The following is a 21,579-nucleotide window of genomic DNA, read 5'->3' on the forward strand; positions in this document are numbered from 1 at the left end:
AAAGAGTATATAGGAGTTCTTTGACTTATTATTGCAAATATTCTGTAATTTTGAGATTATGTTCAACATAAAAAGTAATCATCGTCATCGTCGTCATTATCATCATCATCATCTCAAAAAGCATACAGCTTCTGGGGTAGAGCTGAGATTTAAATCCAGGCTGTTTGGCCAATCAGGAACTCTGCTGTCACTCTAGTCAGTTGGCTCCATCACTTCCGTTTTACAGTGGAGGTCACTGAGGCCCAGAGACGGAAGGGGATTTATACTTGGTCATAGTTTGAGTTGGTTACAGCTTAAGGCCCAGTCTCTGGGATCTCAGCCTGGTGAGCTTCCACTGCTCTCTTGCACCTGTCCTGTTGATAAAGCTAAGTATCCTACCTTGAGAGAGGAACAGTCTTTCTCTGGAATATTCTCTGACCACTTGCTGAGCTGGTTGGATCTCAAAGGTAGTGCCTTGTTGGCTTTATCTCAGGATCCCTGGACAATGGGGTTTAATTAGTGGAGTAACCAGACCAGGCTTTCTGGATTAAGTTGTGCCCCTCTGTATTCCACCATTGTCTACCCTGCTCTGTGCCCCTTCTTCTTTTGGGAACAATACCTTCTTTTGGGGCACTATTCCTTTCTACTTTCTAACTACCATGTGGTTCTGGTGGGTGTTGCCAGTGACAATGTCCCACACTCATGGCCACAGTTGATTGATCTAGGGGTGGGCACTGGACACAAAATGGGCCAATCAGAGCCCTCGCCTGTGATTTTCTGGACTGGATTTAAGGGAAGCAGGATGTAGGCTTTCTGGTGTGAGGCTACCATGTGTGGAGCTCAGCAACTGATGGTAACCACATTCTCCATCATGAGGAGAAAGCTGGTCTGATATAATAAAACAAAGAGAAACAGAGAAGAGAGAAAATGCTCCCGGGCACAAGTGTCTCTGAGGCCTTGCCATTTGCATGGATATGTTCTATAAATACCAGTATCCTTCAATAAATTGCTCTGATTTTTCAGAAGCCTATTTGCTTTGGATTTCTATCACTTGAAACCAAAATAGACCAATACATCTGACATCCTGACCACTAGCAATTCTGACATGAGGCCCCAGCCTAGAAGTTGTCAGAGTTCTGTTCTCTTGGAGCTGACTATACTCTTGGCTCTGCTTGGATGAGGTGGGGGCCATGGGAGGGAGTTGGCGCTAAGGCCTTATCCCACTGGCAACATCTGGTTCCCAGGGAAGACCATTGATTGTCCTGATATTATGGCGAGGGCCATTTGTACTCACACTCCCACCTTACCTGCTGGGCCTCCTGGATTGTGCCCTTATTCTATCCCGTTCAAGGTTAAGACCAGGTCAGTGAAAGAAATTTGGTTTTATGGGTGTCAATGGAACGAATCAAGGAAAGGAAGATTAAAATTCACCAAGGCTCCCCTCTGAGGTTCTTGGTGGGAGGCAGAGAAGGAGTTGGGGGAAGTCTTCTATGCCAAGATAACAGAAATTGGTCACAATTCCTTACTTCTGCCTAAATTTTTAAGTGTGGTATAAATTACATGCAGTAAAGCACACGAATCTTAAGAATATCTGTCTACATACATGCTCACTGTGTAACTACCACCCAGATCAAGATACCAAACATTTCTAGCACCCAGGAAGGCTGCTGTGTACCCCTTCCCAGTCAATATGGTGGCCCCCAACCCCTCTTCTTGTGATCTATCTCTGTTATCATAGGTTAGTTTTGCCTGTCTTTGAACTTCCTGTAACGGAATCACATAGTATGTGGTCTTCTGTAACTGGTTTCTTTTTCACGCAAGATCATATTGCGGGTGCCTAATCTTTCATGTTGGCCCCAACACTCTTGATCTTCACGGTACTCCTGTAATAGCTAACATTTGTTAAGTGGCAAGCACTGGTCCTAGAGCTTATGTGTACATACAATTGACCCTTGAACAACACAGGTTTGAACTGCACAGATCCACTTATACGTGGATTTTTAAAAATAAATATACAGTCGGCCCTCTGTATCTCAGGTTTCGCATCTATGGGTTCCCAACTGTGGATTGAAAATACTATTTTTGATCTGTGGTTGGTTGATTCCACAGATGTGGAGTGCCAGCTCTATGTATTGTTCTAGGCCATTTCATATAAGGAACTTGAGCATCCACGGATTTGGGTATTTGCTGGGGGTCCTGGGACCAATCCCCCTTGGATACCAAGGGGTGACTGTAAAGTGTTTGGGGAGTCAAAAGTTATACATGGATTTTCTTTTCTTTTTTCTTTTTTTAATACATGGATTTTCTATTTCACAGGGGTCAGCACTTCAAACGCCCACGTTGTTCAAGGGTCAACTGTGTTTGTTTACTCTCACAGTGTACCTATGAGGTAAGTACAAATAAGGGAACTGGGGCACAGAGAGGTGAGGTAAGTTGCCCAAGACACAGGTCTGAAGTGGCAGAATTAGGACGAGAAGGCAGGCAATCCATCTGTAGCCCATGCTTTTATCTAAGAGGTAGAAGTGACAGAAGCTAACTAGGTAGATCTAGGTCTTTGGAAGCTCAAATGGGCTAACGGAAGTTAAAGTGTGCTGAAAAGAATAAAGCGTTGTACAGATATAAGGCAGGGTCATGGTTCATTTAATATGAATATGAATTTATTCATTTATTAATCCAATAAACATTTACAGACACACCTCGTTTTATTGCACTCCACAGATGTTGCACCATGGATCCTCCACCAGCAAAAACATTATGATTCGTTCTATTGTGGTGGTCTGGAACCAAACCGCGGTATCTCTGAGGTATATGCTAGTACCGATCACCCGAAGACACGTGGAGGCTCAGTGAGTTCAGGACGACAGAGACAAAGTCCTTGTACCATGACGCTCACAGTCTAGAGAGGAAAGCAGATGTTTAAGGGGGAAGTTACATGTATGTCGGGCTAAGAAAGGGAAACCTCAGGATGCTTTGAGTGTTTGATGGGAGAAGCTGACCTTATTTGTGGGGTCAGGGAAGGCCTCTCTGAGGAAATTGCATTTCAGCTGAGACAGAAAGGTCAGCTGTTGGTGAGGCAAGTGTACCAGGCACCAGAAATAGCAGAAGCAAAGGCCCTGAGGTGAGAGAGAGAAACTAGCACGATAACTGGAAATTCAAAGTCACTAGCATGTGACAGTTTGCTATACAACAATGACTTATCTTGCCTTCACGGAAATAAAATTCCCTATGACGGTTTCCATGCTTACTTGCTCCAGTATGTCCTGGTCGTTACATGACAGTCTTTATTTCTTACTCTATACCTTAACCAGTTTTTACTAAATTTTAATCCTGTGAAGCTACATTCTTTAATGTAGAATTCTACATTCTACATTCTTAACTACATTCTTATAATCTTTGTTAGCAAAGTTAAACATATACTGAGAGACATGAGGAAATACATTATTGCTGCAAAGATATTGCAATAATTCAACAGAAATTATGCTAGATTTTACCAAATAACTTAAGGTTTTTTAGTTCCTCTGCATTCATTTCCCATCAATAGTACCACTAGTATTCATTAGTCAATTTCAACTCTAAATTTTTAATAGTTGTTGCAGTTCATGTTCATTGTAATTCTTCAAATGACGTATGTTATCTAGTCTATTGCTTTTCGAATTGTAATATGCATATGACTCAACTGTGAGTTGCGTTAAAATGAAGTCTTTGAATATGGTGCTCTGGAGCAGGGCTGAGATTTCCCATTTTTACGGTAACAAGCTCCCAGGTGACGCTGATGCTGCTGGTCCAGAGACCATGTTTTGAATAGTAAGGATGTAGATTAGACCGACAAAAATAATTATTTTCTTTCAGCATTATAAACTTCAATTCTAAAAATGAAATTGCAGTTTCCAATGTAGGATAGAAAATAACTTGATTTAAAATTTAGTTTTGGATCATAGCTGGGTTGTGGGATTTGCAACTGAAATCTCATTTTTCTAGTATTTCCTATGTTGGAGAAATTGAAACCTATGTCAAGAAGCTCTCCAACTTATTTAATTTATTTCATACATTAATTTATTTTTATGAATTACAGTTGACATGCAATATTATATTAGTTTCAGGGGTACAAAATAGTGATTCAATATTTTTATACATTATAAAATGATCACCATGATAAATCTAGTTATATCTTGTCACACACAAATTTATTACACTATTATTGACTATATTCCCTATGCTGTACATTACATCCCCGTGACTTATTTATTTTACAACTGGAAGTTTGTACTTCTTAATCCTCTTCCCCTATTTTGCCTATTTCCCCAACCCCCTCTCCTCTGGTAACCATTAGATTGTTCTCTGTATCTATGAGTGTTTCTGTTTTATTTTGTTTGTTCATTTGTTGTTTTTTAGATTCCACATATAAGTGAGATTATGCAGTATTTGTTTTTCTCTGTCTGACTTATTTCACTTAGCATGATACCCTCTATGTCCATCCATGTTGTTGCAAACGGCAAGATTTTATTCTTTTTTTATGGCTGAGTAATATTTCATTGTATATATATATATACACATATATATGTATATATGTGTATATATATATATTCCGCAACTTATTTCAAAAATCAATAATTTATTTTTCATAAGCATCATATAATTTTACTTCAAAGAATTTTTTAATCCCTTTGAGGTTTTTGAGCATTATGTATATCAAAATTTCTTTTGTACATTGAATTTTCTGTATCATTTTGTTTTGCTTAAGCCATTAATTTTATTCAAAGCATCATGCCAAGTCAGTACTAAGCTAATAAATTTAGACATGGATATGTTTGAAAGTATAACTTTGTCTGGTATTTTAGAGCCTATGTTCTTTATTAATATCATCATTAAAAAGATCATTGCAGGGGGCAGCTGGATGGCTCAGTTGGTTAGAACAGGAGCTCTGAGCAACAGGGTTGCTTGTTCAATTACTGCTTGGGGTGGTGGGCTGCGTCCCCTGCAACTAAGATTGAAAAACGGTGACTGGACTTGGAGCTGAGCTGCACCCTCCACAACTAGACTGAAGGACAATGACTTGGAGCTGATGGGCCTTGGAAAAACACACTGTTCCCCAATATTCCCTCCAAAAAAAATTAATTAATTAGAAAAAAAATCATTGCATACTCTTTGTAATTTAGTTTTTACTGGCATGATAGTACCAACTCAATTTTCCCATCACATATTTAACAGTGGTTTCAAATTTATATTCAGTTTTTCAATACACCCAGATGTTTAACTGAAGCCAAAAAGAACCCATATAGTTCTAGGAAGATATATCTTAAGTTAGATAATGCCAAAGGAGACTTTGACTGCCTTGTTCACTATGAAGTTTAAGGAATGCTTAAAGAAGAAATATAGAATGGTGGATAATTTTTTTAAAAAGATCTTCTATTGCCGTGTTAAAATTTCCACGTGTATTTACACCATTGTCATATTTCTGGCTTTTCAAATTATTTTTGTCAAATTCAATGTTTGTAAATATTTTATTAAAATTTTAAAAGTCTTTCTCCAGTGTACAAAAAAATTCCCCAAAATGTTCACATACAGAAGTATTTAAGTTTAGAAATCTACAAATCTAATTATAATTATTATCTGTACTACATATATATATATATATATATTAGGTATTGAACCTAAATTAATGAATAATATTTAGTAGTTCTTCCTTTATACCAAAACATTTCTTTTATAGCACCTCCTAATATTTTAATAAGTGGGTTTTGTATTTAATCCCTAGTAATATGTAATAGTGGTTTTTTGGTGTTGATATTTGATTTCTGCATAAATATTCTGCCATGATGTTACCAAATTTTGCCAAATGAATAGTGTCCCAATTTTTATACTTTTTTTTTTTTTTTTAGAAAACACTTTAAAAAAAATTTTATTAGGGAATATTGGGAAACAGTGTGTTTCTCCAGGGCCCATCAGCTCCAAGTTGTTGTCTTTCAATCTAGTTGTGGAGGGCGCAGCTCAGCTCCAAGTCCAGTCACCGTTTTCAATCTTTAGTTGCAGGGGGCACAGCCCATCATCCCATGTGGGAATTGAACCAGCAACCTTGTTATTGAGAGCTCGCGCGCTAACCAACTGAGCCATCCGGCTGCCCCCAATTTTTATACTCTTAAAATTAATTGGGTAAGTGTCTAAATGCTAGATACTGCCTCACCAAGAGTAAAATCATTTATATGATATTTTTAATAACTCACCAATATTGTTTCCCATTGTATATAGCCTCTGTTCTGCAGCACTATCTTTCACTGTGTCCCATGTATCTCTGATGCTCTTTTCTATGTTTTGAGTCTTTTTCTCTTTCTATGCTTTAATATGAATACTTTCTGCTGTCTTTCTTTCAGTTCACTAATCCTCTGTTTTGCTGTTTCTAATCTGCTATGAATCCTATCAAGTGAATTATTTTTTAACAACTTTACTAAGCTAGATAGACTGTATATTCAATAATAAATTGCGCCTATTTAAAGTATACAATTTGATAAGTTTTGAAGTACCTGTTTCCCCAAAAATAAGACCTAGCCAGACCATCAGTTCTAATGCGTCTTTTGGAGCAAAAATTAATATAAGACCCTGTATTATATTATGTTATATTGCACCTAGTATTATATTATATTGTATTGTATTATATTATATTATATTATATTATATTATATTATATTATATTATACCCGGTCTTATAGTAAAATAAGACCGGATCTTATATTAATTTTTGCTCCAAAAGACGCATTAGAGCTGATGGTCTGGCTAGATCTTATTTTCGGAGAAACATGGTATGTATACACCCATGAAACCACCACCATAATCAAGATTCAGGTCATTCTCATCACCCTTAAAAGTTTCTTTGTACCTTTTTACCTCTCACCTCTTTCTCCACATCTGGTCCCAGGCAACCACTGATCTGCTGTCACTATAGATTGGTTCGGATTTTCTAGAATTTTGTGTAGACTTATAACAACATGTATTCTTCTCTTTCTAGCTTCTGTTGCTCAGTATAATTATTTTGAGATTCATCCAATGTTAAGTATATAGATAATTTGTTTCTTTTAATTGATGTGTAGTATTTCATTGTATGGATTTAACACATTTTGCTCAACTAGTCATCTGTTGATGACTGTTTGAGTTGTTTCCAATATTTTGATACTGTGAATAAAGCTGCTATAAATATTTTTTACAATGCTTGGTGTGGATGGATATATTTTACCATTTCTCTTGGGTAAACACTCATGTGATAGTCTTTTTGAGGCGTCAACTTGGTTAGACTACAGTCCCCCGTTATTCCACAATATTCAACACTAATCTAAGTGTGGCTATGAAGGCACTTTTTATTTTATTTTATTTTTTTTTAGATATGATTTAAGTCCATAATCAGTTGACTTTAAGTAAGGGAGATTATCCTAGATAATCTGGTTGGGCCTAATTCAATCAGTGGAAAGTACTTAAAAGCAGAGTTGAGGCCCTCTTGAAGAAACTCTGCCTTGGGATGACAGCATCAGCCCTTGCCTGAGAGTTCCATTCTGCCCTTCCTACAGCCTGCCCTCTGGAGTTCACTTTGCTTAACCAGTCTTCCTCCCCACCCCCAACTGCATAAATCAATTCCTGAAATAAATCTTTTACTATAGGAGGTGTGATCACAAAATACAATGAATGTTTAAATTTAAAAAATGTATTACAGTAAAGACATTTTAGGGGGATTGCCATTAATCCCCCTTAAAATACTTCCTCTAGCTTCAAACACACTTATCCCATGATTCTTGCCACTTTCTGAAGCAGTTCTGGAAGTCCTCTTTCATGAGTGTCTTTCTTTCATCCTCCATCATGACAACACTCCATGTCACATATTGCTTCTGGTATATGGCAATTTCTGTCAAATAAACACATTACGGTGTGTCCTCATCCACCTTATTCACTGGAATTGGTACCGTGCGACTCTGACTCTTCCCCTAAGTCAAAATGACCATGAAAGGTAAACATTTTGAATCGATTTAGGACATCAAGGCAGCCACGACAGTGCAATTAAAGACACTCAGGAAAGAGGACTTCTAGAACTTCTTCAGAAAGTGGCAAGAATGATAGAGTATGTGTTTTCAAAGCGAGGGGTAGTATATTATGGGGGATTAATGGTAATGTCTTTTACTGTGATAATTTTTTAAATTTAAATATTCATAGTATTTTGTGATCATATAGCTCCTACTGGTGCTGCTTCTCTGTTTGAACCCTGACTAATAACAGATTTTGGTACTGAAAGTGGTTCTAAAGGAACAGAATCTTAAGGATGTTTTTAAATTAGTTCTGGGTTTTCTTGAATTGGTTCTCTAACCTGGTTAGATTTAATGGCACTAATGACTCTATTTCCAGTGATAAAGAGGGCACTGGTCGTCCATGGCATGATGAGTCATTGGATACCCCTAGTCAAATGCCTAATAGGAAGCGAGATGCTGAGTGACCACGTATTTGTTACTTTAGAACATTTTAGTCCAACTAAGGGATATAGTGGGATTGGTTGGTTGCTCCTAAGTTCACTGAAGAAAGTGGGGAACGAAAAGGATGAGCTCAGGGCTTCAAATTCCCAGCTCAAGCTACGCATAAATGACCTGAAAGCTCCTATTTCTGTCTTGAAAGAAACTCTTAGGGCCAAGGTTTCTGAAAACCAAACCCAGAGCCTCATTCTGCCAGTGGCTGATAGAGATTCTGTTTCAAGTCTTTGGCAGGCTCCTATAGGTGAATCACAGTGTAGACACTTAAGATTTTGGAGCAAAGCCCTGCCAGCCTCTGCAGATAAGTACTGTCCTTTTGAGAAACAGCTTTTGGCTTGCTACTGAGCCTTAGTAGACACGTAGACACTGAACTCTTAACCATGGACCATCAAGTTACCATGTGAGCTACCCATCATGCACAGTGTGTTGTCTGATCCACTGAGCTATAAAGTTGTACACACGCAGCAACACTCCGTTATCAATGAAATGGTATATGTGAGATTGGGCTTGAATGGTGGGCTCTGAAGGCATAAGTAAATTGTATAAGGAAGTGGCCCAAATGTCCATGGCCTCTACTCCCGCTACATTATCTTCTCTCTCTCAGTCCACACTTACCATCTCGTGGGTCATTCCCTATGACCAGTTGACTGGGGAAAAGAAAATCCAGGTTTGGTTAACAGCCTGGTTTATGATGATTCTACACAATATGCGGGCATTTAATGAAAACGGACTGTGGCAGCACAATAGTCCCTTTCTGGGATATCCTTGAAGAAAAATAGTGAAGGAAGTCTTCCTGTTGGCAGAACTTCAAGCAGTACACCTGGTTGCTCATTTTGCCTGGAAGGAGAAGTGCTCAGAAGCTCTGCTGCTCTAGAGGTCTTAGTTCCAAGGGAAGAATGCTTCCACCAGGAGACATAACAGTGTTTCTGCTGAACTGGAGATTGAAACTGTCAGCTGGTCACTCTGGGCATTTCATGCCTTTGAATGAACAGGCAAAGAAGGAAGTTCCTGTGCTGGCTGGGTTGACTGATCCTGATTACCAATGGTAAAATTTGATTGCCACTACACAACAGGGATGTATTAGTGATAGTTAACTTTATAGCACAGTGTTAAGTTACAGAATATCAAAAGCGGAAAGGAAACATCCAAGGACTTTGCATCTTATTTTGGGGAAAGTATTAAGCATTTTTGGTTGTGTGAAGGTTAGTTGTATCACGTTAGGTGGAAGTATGACTTTGTTATTGTCTATTTGGAGCTTAAGTATAGTTAAGGAGATGTCTAGGAATGGGATTACTGGGTCATCAGTCTTTTTAACTTCAGCTGTCCCAGTGAGGGTGTAGTGGTATATCATTGTGGTTTTCATTTGCAAATCTTTGGATTACTACAATGTTGAACATCTTTTTGCAGCTTATTGACCATTTTTACATTTTATTTTTGGTGAGACATTTACTAAAACTTTTTGCCCGTTGTTTTATTGGGTTGTTTTCTTATTATTCTGTTACAATAGTTCTTTACATATTCTGGCTACAAGTCTTTTGTCAGATATATTATGTTGCAAATTCCCCCCTCCCATTTGCGCCTTGCCTTTTTATTTTCTTAATGGTGTCTTTCAAAGAACAAAAATTTTAAATTTTGATGAAGTTAAACTTAGAATCATTTATGCTTTTTTTAATTTTATTTTAAAATCAAAACATTTATTGTGCAACTAATCGTTGAAATCACTAAGAGGAACTGGATGCTGCAACAGCTGCCCTCTTGGGTTTAGGTGTTGTTCCTTCACGGAATCCATGCCTGAATCTGCGGTATACAATTTTTAGGTGCCTCATTCGACCAGTCCCAGTGGCATCTCGTCTTTTCGCCTTAGCACTCCAGTTATACTTTCTCTTCCGCTTGGCAGGGTAGCCACACTTGCCACAGGTGGACTTCTGAAGGTGGTAGGCCTTAGAGCCACAGCGGCGGCATAACGTGTGCGTCTTATTGCGACGCTTTCCGAACGATGACGTGCCCTTCGTCATCGCGCTTCTGCCACTGAGACCAAAAAGCCATTTATGCTTTTTGAGTCCTAAGAAATCTTTGTCTATCTCAAGGTCACAAAATTTTTTTTGTTTTCTTTTAGAAATTTACTTACAGTTTTAACTTTTAAGTTTATTATCCAGTTTTAGTTACTTTCCTCAGGGGCCTCCTTCAGTGTTCCTGAGATCTATAACTGCATCCCCCACCAACCTCAAATCTAAGAGTCAAATTTGCCACCTCCCTGGCCTTCACTCTTCATCGAATAGATTATCAAGTCTGGCCCATTTTACTCCCTAAAAAGTGCTCTTCTCTACCACCACCACCAGTTGACCTTGCCTTGACTGTGTAGTCTCAAAATCCTTACCTCAATTATTGCCGTTCTCTCCTCACTCCCACACTTTACTCCACATTCAGTGGTCTTCCAGTGTTCCATTCTGGTCATGCTACTCTCTCACCCTTTGGACCTAGTTAATTCCTTCCAACTTAGCGTTTAGCTTCCAGCCTGAAAATACTTGACTAAATCAATCTCTGCGTCCCACCCCGCCTCCCATATAGGTTCTCTTAGCACCATGTACCTCTAAGAAGAGATTTTACTAATTGCAAATTTTAATTTTGTGTAACTCTCCCTTTAACGTTTTCCTTCTCCACCAGATCTACGTTCATGAGTCCAGGGACTTTGTTTTACGTATCCCCACATTGTATTCCCATCAACTTGAACAGGGCCTAACACACGGGAGAAGCCTCAATAGATAAGTGATGAACGGATAAATGAATTAGGAAAAAAGGAATAATAAAGGGATCGGCACTTGGTTGCTTGTGATTCTTTCAGTGGTAATATCAGACGCGAAATAGTAATAGCCTCTGCCCTTTTCCCAACAGCCGACGAAAACCTGCTAGATCAGAGAAGGAAGGCCTTTCCATTCAAGGCAGGGAGAACAGGTGTGTGATCCAGAGCAGCGGCCAGAAATCCGCTTAAACCTGCATTGCTTCAGGTCCTCGCTCCCCAGAAAGAGGGGCCAGACTAAAGGAGCTCGGTTCCTACAGATTTCCCAGCAGGAGTCCACTTGCAGCAGCCCACCGCCACTTGCGTGGGGCAGCTCAGTTGCCCCGCGACCGCGTGGGTGGGCGGGCGGACCGAGGGCGGGGCTGGGCCTGCGCGTCCTGTTCCCGCCCCTTGCGGCGCGCGCGCGCCCGCCACCGCCTCGCGCGTACGCTGCCGGCCGGGGGCGGAGGTTGTGGGCGGTGGCGGCGGCGGGCGCACGCGCTTTTCAGTCCTCGAGCCGGTTCGCGCTCCCGCGCAGGGGCTTAGGTGGCCGTGGCGGCTGCAGCGGCGGCTGCAGCGGCTGAGGAGGCGCGGGGGCAGGGCCGGGAGGGGTGTGTGTGTGTGGGGGATGGACCGGGCGCGGCGGCCGCAGCGGCAGGAGCCGGCGCTTGAGCTCGAGCTACGGCGCTGGCGGAGACGCCGGCTGCTCCTTCCCTCCCCGCCGGTGAGTGAGTACCCCTGCCCCGGTCTCTGGCTGCGGCCCTTCACGGCTCCTCCACCCCGGGTGGGGAGAGTATTGAGGGGAGCGTAGCTCCGCGGCACCGCTGACTCGGGCCCGACCTTCCGCCCGCGGCCTGGCGCGGTTGGACCCCCGGTCGCACCCGGTCGGGGCTAAAGCCCCGGGCCTAGGACTCGACCCCCAGCATCCCACCGGGCCTTTTTCCTTCCTGGCTGTATCCGCTGTCATTTTGACCCTGGGGTTTCTCTCCCAAACTCCGTCCCCTCACCCCCTTCCCACGACCCCATCTTTAGGACCGAGGGAAGGGAGTGCCGTGTGAGGAGTTGGGCCGAAGCCCGGAGGACTGTTTGGGAGCTGGCTCTGGTGGGGGTCTGAGGTCCTGTGATCCCTTGCTTGCCCTGGCGTCCCCAGAAGTTGGCCACTAGGGTTCACCCATTGCCACCTGAAACCAGTTTTGCACCTTTTGTTTTGATTTTCAACTTGTTTAAAGAGTGGAGGGAACCGGCTGTGCCGGAATCGGGGCGCTTAGGTGGTGTAAGGTGGGAGTCGAAGCTGTCTGGGTTAGGTCTCAGAGGTCCTTTTATTAGGCCTTCTAGGAAGGGAGAAAGGACGCACCTTCCCTAAAGGGCCAGAGATCCGTTTATATCTTGCAAATTTCCCTTTTTTTAGTACAAGCAGAGGTGTGTGTAGTATTAGTCCAGCGGTTGGTTGGGTTCATTTCCTCAACAACATTGATAGTGAGGATCCCCCAGGTGAATCTGCAGCAGAGTTTCTTAAAGCACTCACTTTAGCTGTTGGCCAATTTTCCCCCTTTGCTTTGGTGACACCTTACACGTTAGTCTTGGTAGATCTTAGCCCAATGCTTTTGCAGGCTGCCTTTTCAACCTTACTTGTCATAGAGGAAAGGAGGATGAACATATACACACTAATTCAAAATGGATGCTGTAAGTCTGACATACTCATCAGAAGCACCTGTACATAAGCATTTCTGTTAAAGGTCCGAATTCATAAATTAGCTAATTCTCGAAACAAAACAAGAAACAAAAAAAACTCGGGCATAAAAAGCTTTAAAGTAAAACAAAACTTTGTATGCCTTATGACCAGTGGCTTGACTTTTGGAAGTGATTGGTTAACTAAACCCTTGTCTTTGAAGTCACCTGTGTATAGAAATTATTGAAAAGCCTGGAGAAAAGAACCTTACGGAAATATTAATGTGTTAAGGACAAGATTCCTCCAGAAGGTAGATACATTTTTTTCCTCCACTTGTATATTAGAAGAGTGAGACTCCAATTGTGAGTAGGTGGTAGTTTTACTAATGTCATGTAACAAATGATGGTTATAGGTAGGATCTTAACTCAACAATATCTTGTCCTTTACCAACAGAGTTGGCTTGTATTTTTTTGAAATCACACACCCACTCTCTGGCTAGTATAGAAAGATTAAAAAGCTGCTTCTGGCCTGTGGGTGGTAACCTTTTAATTTCTAAAGAGTTTTCAGCTGCTTACAGAATAGATCGCTGATCAGCAGCATAGGAAAATTTTAGATACTAGAAAATTGATTAGCACATGATCTAGATCTGTTATGAGTATTAAGATTTGGCATGGTGCAGGTGCTGGGTACTATGTATAGGAAGAGAGATTTCTCAAGAGTACTTGCATCTTAAGATAAACAGAAGTACAGTCACCTGACAATGTTGTGACACCTTGCAGTAGTTGAGAATCTTTTATGAGTACAAAAATACCTGTACAGTTTGATGAAGAAAACCAATGATCTGGACTAGTCGGTGACAACCATTACTTTAAGCTGTTTACTCCGTTTCTCTAGTTGAATATTTCCCCTTTTCTGCAAGAGTTTTTATGCCTGTCTTATATGTACAAAACCTGTCACGGCTGAGGGTCTAAGTTTAAACTCCTCAGTGTGGCATTTATGAATCCCTCATTAATTATTCATCAAATATTTATTGAGCCTTTATTTTGTTCCAGGATTTTTTCTAAGTACTGGGCTACAGTGGGGGAACAAAACAGACAATGTCCCTGCCCTCATTGAGTTTTATTCTGTGTGTGAAAGAATGAGGATAACAAGCAAGCAAACAGACAAGGTAATTACAGGTAATGCTAAAAAATGAGCGATTAGCAAACTTTCTCAGTAAAGGACCAGAAAGTAAATATTTAAACTTTGAACACTGAAATTTGAATTTCATGTAATTTACCCATCACAAAATTTTCTTTTTTTAATTAAATTTATTGGGACGACACTGATTAGTAAAATTATACAGGTTTCAAGTGTACATTTCTATAATACATCACCATATATTTGACCCCCCCCTTTCCCTCTTCTACCACCCCAAAAATATTCTTTTTGATAGTTTTTTCAACCATTTAAAAATGTAAAAACCGTTCTTAGCTCATAGTCTATACAGAAACATGGAGCAAGCCAGATTTGGACTGCAGGGTGTAGTCTGATCCTTTGTAGAAAAAGTTTGCTAAACTATGATATGAACTATGAAAAAAATAAAACTAGCTGATCTGACAAGTGAGTGACTGGTGGGGGTGGTGGGAAGTCCTCACTAAAGAGAAAATATTTGAGTCGTGGCCTAAAAGATGGAAGAGCTTTCCTGGCACATGAAACAGCATATGTGAGGATCAGTAGGTGGAAATGAGCTTCTATGTTCCCCAACATTGAACTTCCCCACATACCATGTCATTCTTGCCTTTGTGTCATTTTTCATTGTGTTGTTCTTAACTAGGTTGTCCTCCATCTGTTGGGTTTTAAAAGTGTACCCATTCTAGAATCTAAGACTTAGAAGAGAACTTCTTATCCAGTTGCTCTCCTAAAATGTTCTCAGAGATTGTTCGTCCTCTGTTTGAACACCTTTGATGACAGAAAATTCATTACTTTGAGGTAGCCTATGCCATTTTTAGATAGCTCTAATTGTTAGAATATTCTTCTTCATGTTGTAATAGGATTCAGCCTCTCCACCTTCTTTCTGTGATGCGGCCTCACAGTGCCCACAGAATACGCCTGCAGTGGGGTTGCACCTCATCCCCAGGAGTCGTTCTAAAGTTGGTACATGAGACAAAAATCACATTAAGATGATAACTGTACTTGAAAATCCCTTGAATTGCTTAAAAAGTATAGTGTACATGTTTTTGTATATATAATCATGCATAATTCTTATGCACTTAACTGAGAGCCACTGAGCTTAACTGAAGGAAGGAGCAAGAGGAAATAAATTATTATGTAGATATGTAGGTCTTCAAACAATTTTGCTTTTTAAAACAGCTGTCAAATTCCTATCAGACAGTGGGTGATGGGAGAGAGTTTTAATGTGTTCCTGCTTCCTGGCATTTATTTTTTTGTATTTTTACATTAAGCCTCTATTACATTAATAAATATTTATAGATGTGTTGTGAATATTAAATAAGATAATGTATATGGAAGCACCTGGCACACGATTAAGTGGTCAGTCAATGCAGGATTCAAATCTGAACTTTTACTTCATTGGGTTCACATGCACACTGTCCTTCGAAAAGTTGTAGAGAAGAACTAGGCCACCTGCTTCCTGTCTTTCCAAATTGCCATTTCCTGTTGGGGCTCGACTGAACAGCTGTCATTCTCTTTGTCCTTGAGTATTGGTCACATTTTACTAGAGGTCAGCTAGTGAGTTCAATGGGTATATGAGGTAACTCTTTTAGTTCTACCACGTAATCCTTCAAGTATTTGAACACTGCTGTTAGGTCTCCCATTTATGTCTTCACTTTTCAGGGCTAAATATTTTCATTTCTTTTAGTTTTTTCTTGTTTATTTACCCTTCTAGTTCTTGTAAGTGTACCAGTTTATCATTGTAGTTTTTTACTTTGGTACCCTGAAGTACATTTAAGGTTACACTAAAGTTTTATCTCCTTGATGAAGTCTTCCTTCAAAATTCTAGACCGTCTCTATATTTCTAATGTACTTTTATCTGTACTTCTCAATGTTTTCTTATTTTTGTGTTTTATATTTGTTTCATGAGCATTTGTCTTACCTCACAATGAGACAACAAACTTCTTGAGGGCCAAGACCATGTTTTAGGCAACTTTTGTGTCCCAGATACACTGAGTAAAATTTAGGTATGCACTAAATCATAAATATTTACAATTAAAAAAAAAACTTTTAGAATAAACTTCATTTTAGCACCGTTTAGATTTGCTGAATTATTGTGAAGACAGTACAGAGAGTTTCTGTCTGTCTCACAGCGCTTGCCCTTATTATTAACGTCTTCCGTTAGTGTGGTACGTTTGTCATAATTAGTGTTCCAATGTTGATATGTTATTACTAAGTCTATACTTGATAGACTTATCAGAGTTCCACAGGTTTTTCCTTAAAGTTCTTTTCTGTGTTCCAGGATCTCATTCAGGATGCCACATTGCATTTAATAGTCATTTCTCCTTAGCTCCTTTTGGTTATGACAATTTCTCAGACTTTTCCCTGTTTCTAATGATGGCGATTTTGAAAATAACTGATCGGGTGTTTTTGTAGTATGTCCTTCCTTCAATTGGGATTTGTCTGATGTTTTTCTAAGGATTAGACTGATGTAATGTGATTTTGGAAGGAAGACCACAGAGGTAAAGTGTCCTTCTCATCACATATCGAGAGTATGTATTATTGTTAGGACTTAGTGTTAATATTAACCCCGATCCCCTAGCTTGGGGTAGTATTTGTTTTTTTCACTATAAAGTTACCCTTTTGTTCTTCCCTTTCTGTACTCTGGAAGAAAGTCACTATGTGTCACCCCCGTTTAACTATGCTCCACTTCCTTAAGGGTGGAGTGTCACATAAATTTCTTTGCTCAACTTGTTCCAGCTTTGGTCACTGGGAGCTCTTTCAGTTGGCTTCTGTATCCTTTCCCTTTGACATACTCCCATGATTATGTGTGTGTGCGCACTTTCTTTCTGACAACACAAAGTGCTTCAGACTCATCTTTAATATATCATGCTCCAGTCCTATAATTGGTCATTTTCCCTAGGAAAATGGGATTAGAAACTAAGATCTTAATGCTAAATGTGCTAGTTGCTACTAGAGTATTGCTGCTTACAGGCCCTCTAACTGAACAAGGAGTTATGTGTGTGTATATTGAGCTATTTGTATACACATCTATAAATATTTCTGTATGTAATCATTTGTCTCTATATTAAGCTAAACATGAATTTGTATTGATGTCTCCAACTGTAATTTCTTACCACATTGTTCATTCTAACCTCCTCCACTTCACCAGTCAGAAATCTGGCTTCTGTCCTCTGCCATCCATTTACTTAATTCTTTAATTCTAGTAAACATGGGCAGTGGTTTTAGAATGCTTAGTCTGTGACCTGTGGGAAAACGGTATCAACTAGAGCACAGTGCTCGTGGATGATTCCTTTGCCTTTAGTCTTACAGATTCCTCATTTCCACCATTACTTAAGTCAGCACCTTATTCCGTCTCGTTTGTGAGGTGGTTTCATATTTGTCATAGATATAAATTGTTTTGTCACATTCTGCATTCCATGCTGAGATCCCTTTATCTCCTAAATAATTATTTTAAAATTTGCATACATTGTTTATTCTTTGTGCTTTAAAGTTATGTGGGTTTTGACAAACTTTTAATATCTTATGTTCACCATGACGGTATCATATAGAATAGTTTCACTGCCCTAAAAAATTTGTGCCTCACCTATTTAACTCCCCCCACACCAGCCCCTGGCAACCACTGATCTGTTTACTGTCTCTACAGTTTTGCTTTTTCCAGAATATTAAATTTTAAAAAGTATTTTTGAATGATTTTTATGAACACAGCATTTTGTTAAGTAGTGAGAGATATGGGTGCTTGATAACTAAACTTTCTTTTTTTTTCTGTTGAGATAAAATTCATATAACACAAAATTCATTTTAACCATTTAAAATGTACAGATCAGAAGCTTTTAGAATATTCATAATGTTGTGCAACCACCCCCACTATCTAATTCCAGAATATTTTTATTACTCAAAAAAGAAGCCCCATATCCATTAAGCAGTTGTGCTCATCCTCTAGTCTGATTTTTGTCTGTATGGATTTGCCTGTTCTGGACATTTCATTCAAATGGAGCCATATAATATATGGCCTTTTGTTTCTGATTTTTTTTACTTCATGTTTTTAAGGTTCATCCATGTTGTAGCATGTTTCAATACTTAATGACTTTCTTATGACTGAATAAGAATGCACTATATGGCAGTACCACGTTTTGTTTATCCATCAATTGATGGTCATTTGAGTTGTTTTCACTTTTTGGCCATTATGAATAATGAACATTCATGTATAAGTTTTTGTTGAACCTATGTTTTAAATTCTCTTGAGTATATAAAGTATTTCTTTGATAAATTTTGTTTTCATATTAAAGGAAAGTTACCCAATGACTTACTTGAGGTAAAGTGCTGAAAGAATGCTACTTTCTCATGGCATGGTATTCATCAGTGAGTACTGAAATCCCATAATTTTCATTACAGAGTAAAGAATTTTGGTGCAGATGGGGTAACAGTAGGTACCCCAGAATTCTGTTAGAGGAACATGCTGAATTATACCATTTAGCTACCTTTCTGAGAACAGCAAGTAGTCTCTCACTGTGAGGTTGGATTGTAAGACCTGATTGTGGTCTTGAGGAGTCTCTGAGTGTGTGAATTGTGTTTAACATTATGTATTCAGAGGGATAGTAGGCAGGATTCCCATTCTGTAATCTATTTGGCATCAATGACATTACAGAGATTTTATTCTTACTAACCACATTCCCTCTGAGGTTTGGGCTATGATAGAGTGGCATTAAGTATTAGTGTTTTCTTTTTCCTGTTTGAGCACCCAACCCTGAAGCTTTGTTTTGCAGTTATTGCTTTGACACTTTTGCTTTGATAAATTCACTTTCCTCAGGAAGACTTGGTAAAAGTTTTCTTTTGCCAGATTGGGGTAACCTGACCCAATTCGTTGAAATCAGATGTTGTTTTTCAGACTTCTTGAAAGCAAGGAACGTTCTTTGCTGTCTTTGTAGCTTACTTCTAAGTAACTTCAGGGTTCCCTGAAGGCAATGGTAAATAGATAAATTATATATTAACCATCATACATTATCCCAAGTAACTTCACTGTAGGCAAACCCTTTAAAAGGGTTTGTGTAACAGAACACTGGTCTGGAACCAAGATTTTAATTTTACTTTTAAAGGATTCACTTTCTATTATTGGACAAATAGGTTATGCCTTGGGACTTCTTTTTGTAAGAAGATAATGTTGATTCTCTATAGGAATGTTGTGATGGGGATGAATTCTATTAAGATACTTTATTATTATTTTTCGTAATACAGGTGTATTATGAAAATTCTTGTTAGTGCTCTTTTCCCTTATTTTAATAATGTAGATGAATCTGCTATCATAATAAAAGCCTTTGTCAAGTACCGTATGTGTATTCTATTTACCATTTCCAGCGCTCTTCACTTTTCTCTGTAGTTCCAGAATTCTACCTGGTACATTCCTTCTGAATGAAGGACTTTTAACGTTTCTTTTGGTGCAGATTTGCTGGTAATGAATACTTTGAGCTTTTGTATGTCTGAAGAACTCTTTAATTTACCTTGATTTATAGATGCCATTTTCACTGGTTGTTCAATTCTAAGTTGACGTCTTTTTTTCCCCAGTACTTGAAAGATGTTGCGTCACTGTCTTCTGGCCTGCATTGTTTCCAGTGAGAAGTTGGCACTCATCTTTATCCCCTGCATATAATGTGTGGTTGTTTCCTTCTGGCTGCCTTTTATTTTTCTTTCAATTTTTAAAAATTCAGATATACACACAACATAAAATTTACCATGTTAACCATTTTAAGTGTACTGTTCAGTGCTATTAAGTACATTCATATACTTAGAACTCTTCGTATTCATAGAACTGTTTTCATCTTGCAGAACTGAAACTCTATACCTGTTAAACAATAACTCAACATCCCACTTTTCACCAGCCTCTGGCTACCACTATTCTTTCTGTCTCTGAATTTGACTACTTTAAGTACCTCATATAACTGGAATCACACAATATTTGTCTTTTAGTGACTGGCTTATTTCACTTAGCATAATGTTGTCAAGGTTCATCCATGTTGTATCATATGTCAGAATTTCCTTCCTTTTCAAGGCCAAATAATATTCCATTGTAGGTATATATGACATTTTGTGTATCCGTTCATCTATTGATGGACACGTTGGGTATTTTTCATGTTTTAACTGTTGTGAATAATGCTGCTATGAACATAGCTGCACAAATATCTTTTCAATATTCTGCTTATACTGCTTTTGGCTGTATAACCAGAATTGCTGTATCATATGGTGATACTGTGTTTAAATTTTGAGGAACTACCATACTGTTTTCCACAGCAGCTGTACCGTTTTACATTCCTACCAGCAGTGCATAAGGGTTTCAGTTTTTCCACAGCCTTGCCAACATTGTTATTTTCTGTTATTCTTTATTTATTTATTTTTTAGTAGCCATCTTAATGAGTATGAGGTTGATATCTCTGGGTTTTGACGTGCATTTCCCTAATAGCTATATTGAGCATCTTCCACATGCTTTTTGGCCTTTCATAGGTCTTCTTTGGACAAATGTCTCCTCAAGTCTTTTGCACATTTTTGAATTGAGCTGTTCGTTTTTTTGTGGTTGAATTATAGGCACTCTTTCTATATTCTGGATATTAATTACTTATCAAATATATGATTTGCAAATATTTTCTCTCGCTCTGTATTCCGCTGGCTGCTTTTAAGATTTTTTTTAATCTCTGGTTTTAAGCAATTTGGTTTTGATTATTCCTTGGTGGAGTTTTAATTTTTTTCATGTTTCTTGTGCTTGGTGTTTGTTGAGCTTCTTGGATCCGTGGATTTATAGTTTTCATCAAATTTGGAAAAATTTTGGATATTATTTCTTCAGATCCTGCCCTCCCTTCCACCCTCCCCCCGACCCACTCCCCAAGATGCCAATTACACATATATTAGGTTCCTTGAGTTTGTCCCATAGCTTGCTGATGCTCTGCTCTTTTTTCTTGGTCTTGTAGCCCAGGTTTCATTTTGTATAGTTTCTATTGTGATGTCTTTACTTTCACTTTTTTCCTTGCATTATCTTACCTGCTGTTAATCCCATTCCTTGTATTTCATTTCAGCCTACTATATATTCTGTAATTTGTAATTTGACAGGTATTAAGAAATACTGCCTTAATTTGCTGTCAAAATAACAGATTCCTAATTCTGTAAGATATCTAACAAGGGTACACAAAACCACCGTATGTGTCAAATTAACTTTGATGTCACTCAGTGTCCACATTAACTATGTTTATCTGCCAGACCTACTTACATTTTTTTGCGTGATTATTCTATGTTTTCTGCTGACATAGACATCTTCATTAGTAGTTCTACAAAATTTGTTTTATAAGGTACCAGAGAGCTTGGTCTGTTTGCCACATTACCTAATATTATTTGTGTTTGGTTGTATGATATGACCATCATCTTGCTATAAAAAACATGAAATAGGTTTTTATATTTTGTTTATTATACTGCTTATTTATTATTAATCAGAGAGCTGGCTC

General features: G+C 38.8%; 2 protein-coding genes across 14 annotated transcripts in view; one reads left to right on the top strand and one right to left on the bottom strand.

Annotated features, from left to right (window-relative positions):
• Nucleotides 1-10,140: 10,140 nt before the first annotated feature.
• Nucleotides 10,141-10,516, bottom strand: LOC141567108 (large ribosomal subunit protein eL37-like). Its single transcript, XM_088798894.1, has one exon. It carries the CDS (start codon nt 10,490-10,492, stop codon nt 10,199-10,201), a length of 294 nt encoding a protein of 97 aa, XP_088655020.1. The 5' UTR covers nt 10,493-10,516; the 3' UTR covers nt 10,141-10,198.
• A 1,207-nt stretch (nt 10,517-11,723) lies between these two features.
• The window catches only part of TMCC1 (transmembrane and coiled-coil domain family 1), a 177,216-nt gene continuing 167,360 nt past the window's right edge, over nt 11,724-21,579 (top strand). For 4 of the 13 annotated variants that reach the window (XM_074312956.2, XM_019746819.3, XM_074312957.2 and 1 more), the window contains exons 1-2: nt 11,729-11,977; nt 13,975-14,090. The gene's annotated coding sequence lies outside the window, so the exon portion shown is untranslated. Of the gene's footprint in view, nt 11,978-13,974; nt 14,101-21,579 lie in introns of all 13 variants that reach the window. The other 9 variants (XM_074312952.2, XM_074312955.2, XM_074312951.2 and 6 more) reach the window with 6 other exon arrangements.

The sequence above is a fragment of the Rhinolophus sinicus genome, chromosome 5, assembly GCF_057876585.1.
Source record: "Rhinolophus sinicus isolate RSI-liver-muscle chromosome 5, RSI-T2T, whole genome shotgun sequence".
NCBI lineage: Eukaryota > Metazoa > Chordata > Mammalia > Chiroptera > Rhinolophidae > Rhinolophus > Rhinolophus sinicus.

Excerpts from the sequence above, each read along its gene's own strand:
- LOC141567108 (XM_088798894.1), bottom strand. The coding sequence starts at position 10,492 with ATGACGAAGGGCACGTCATCGTTCGGAAAGCGTCGCAATAAGACGCAC.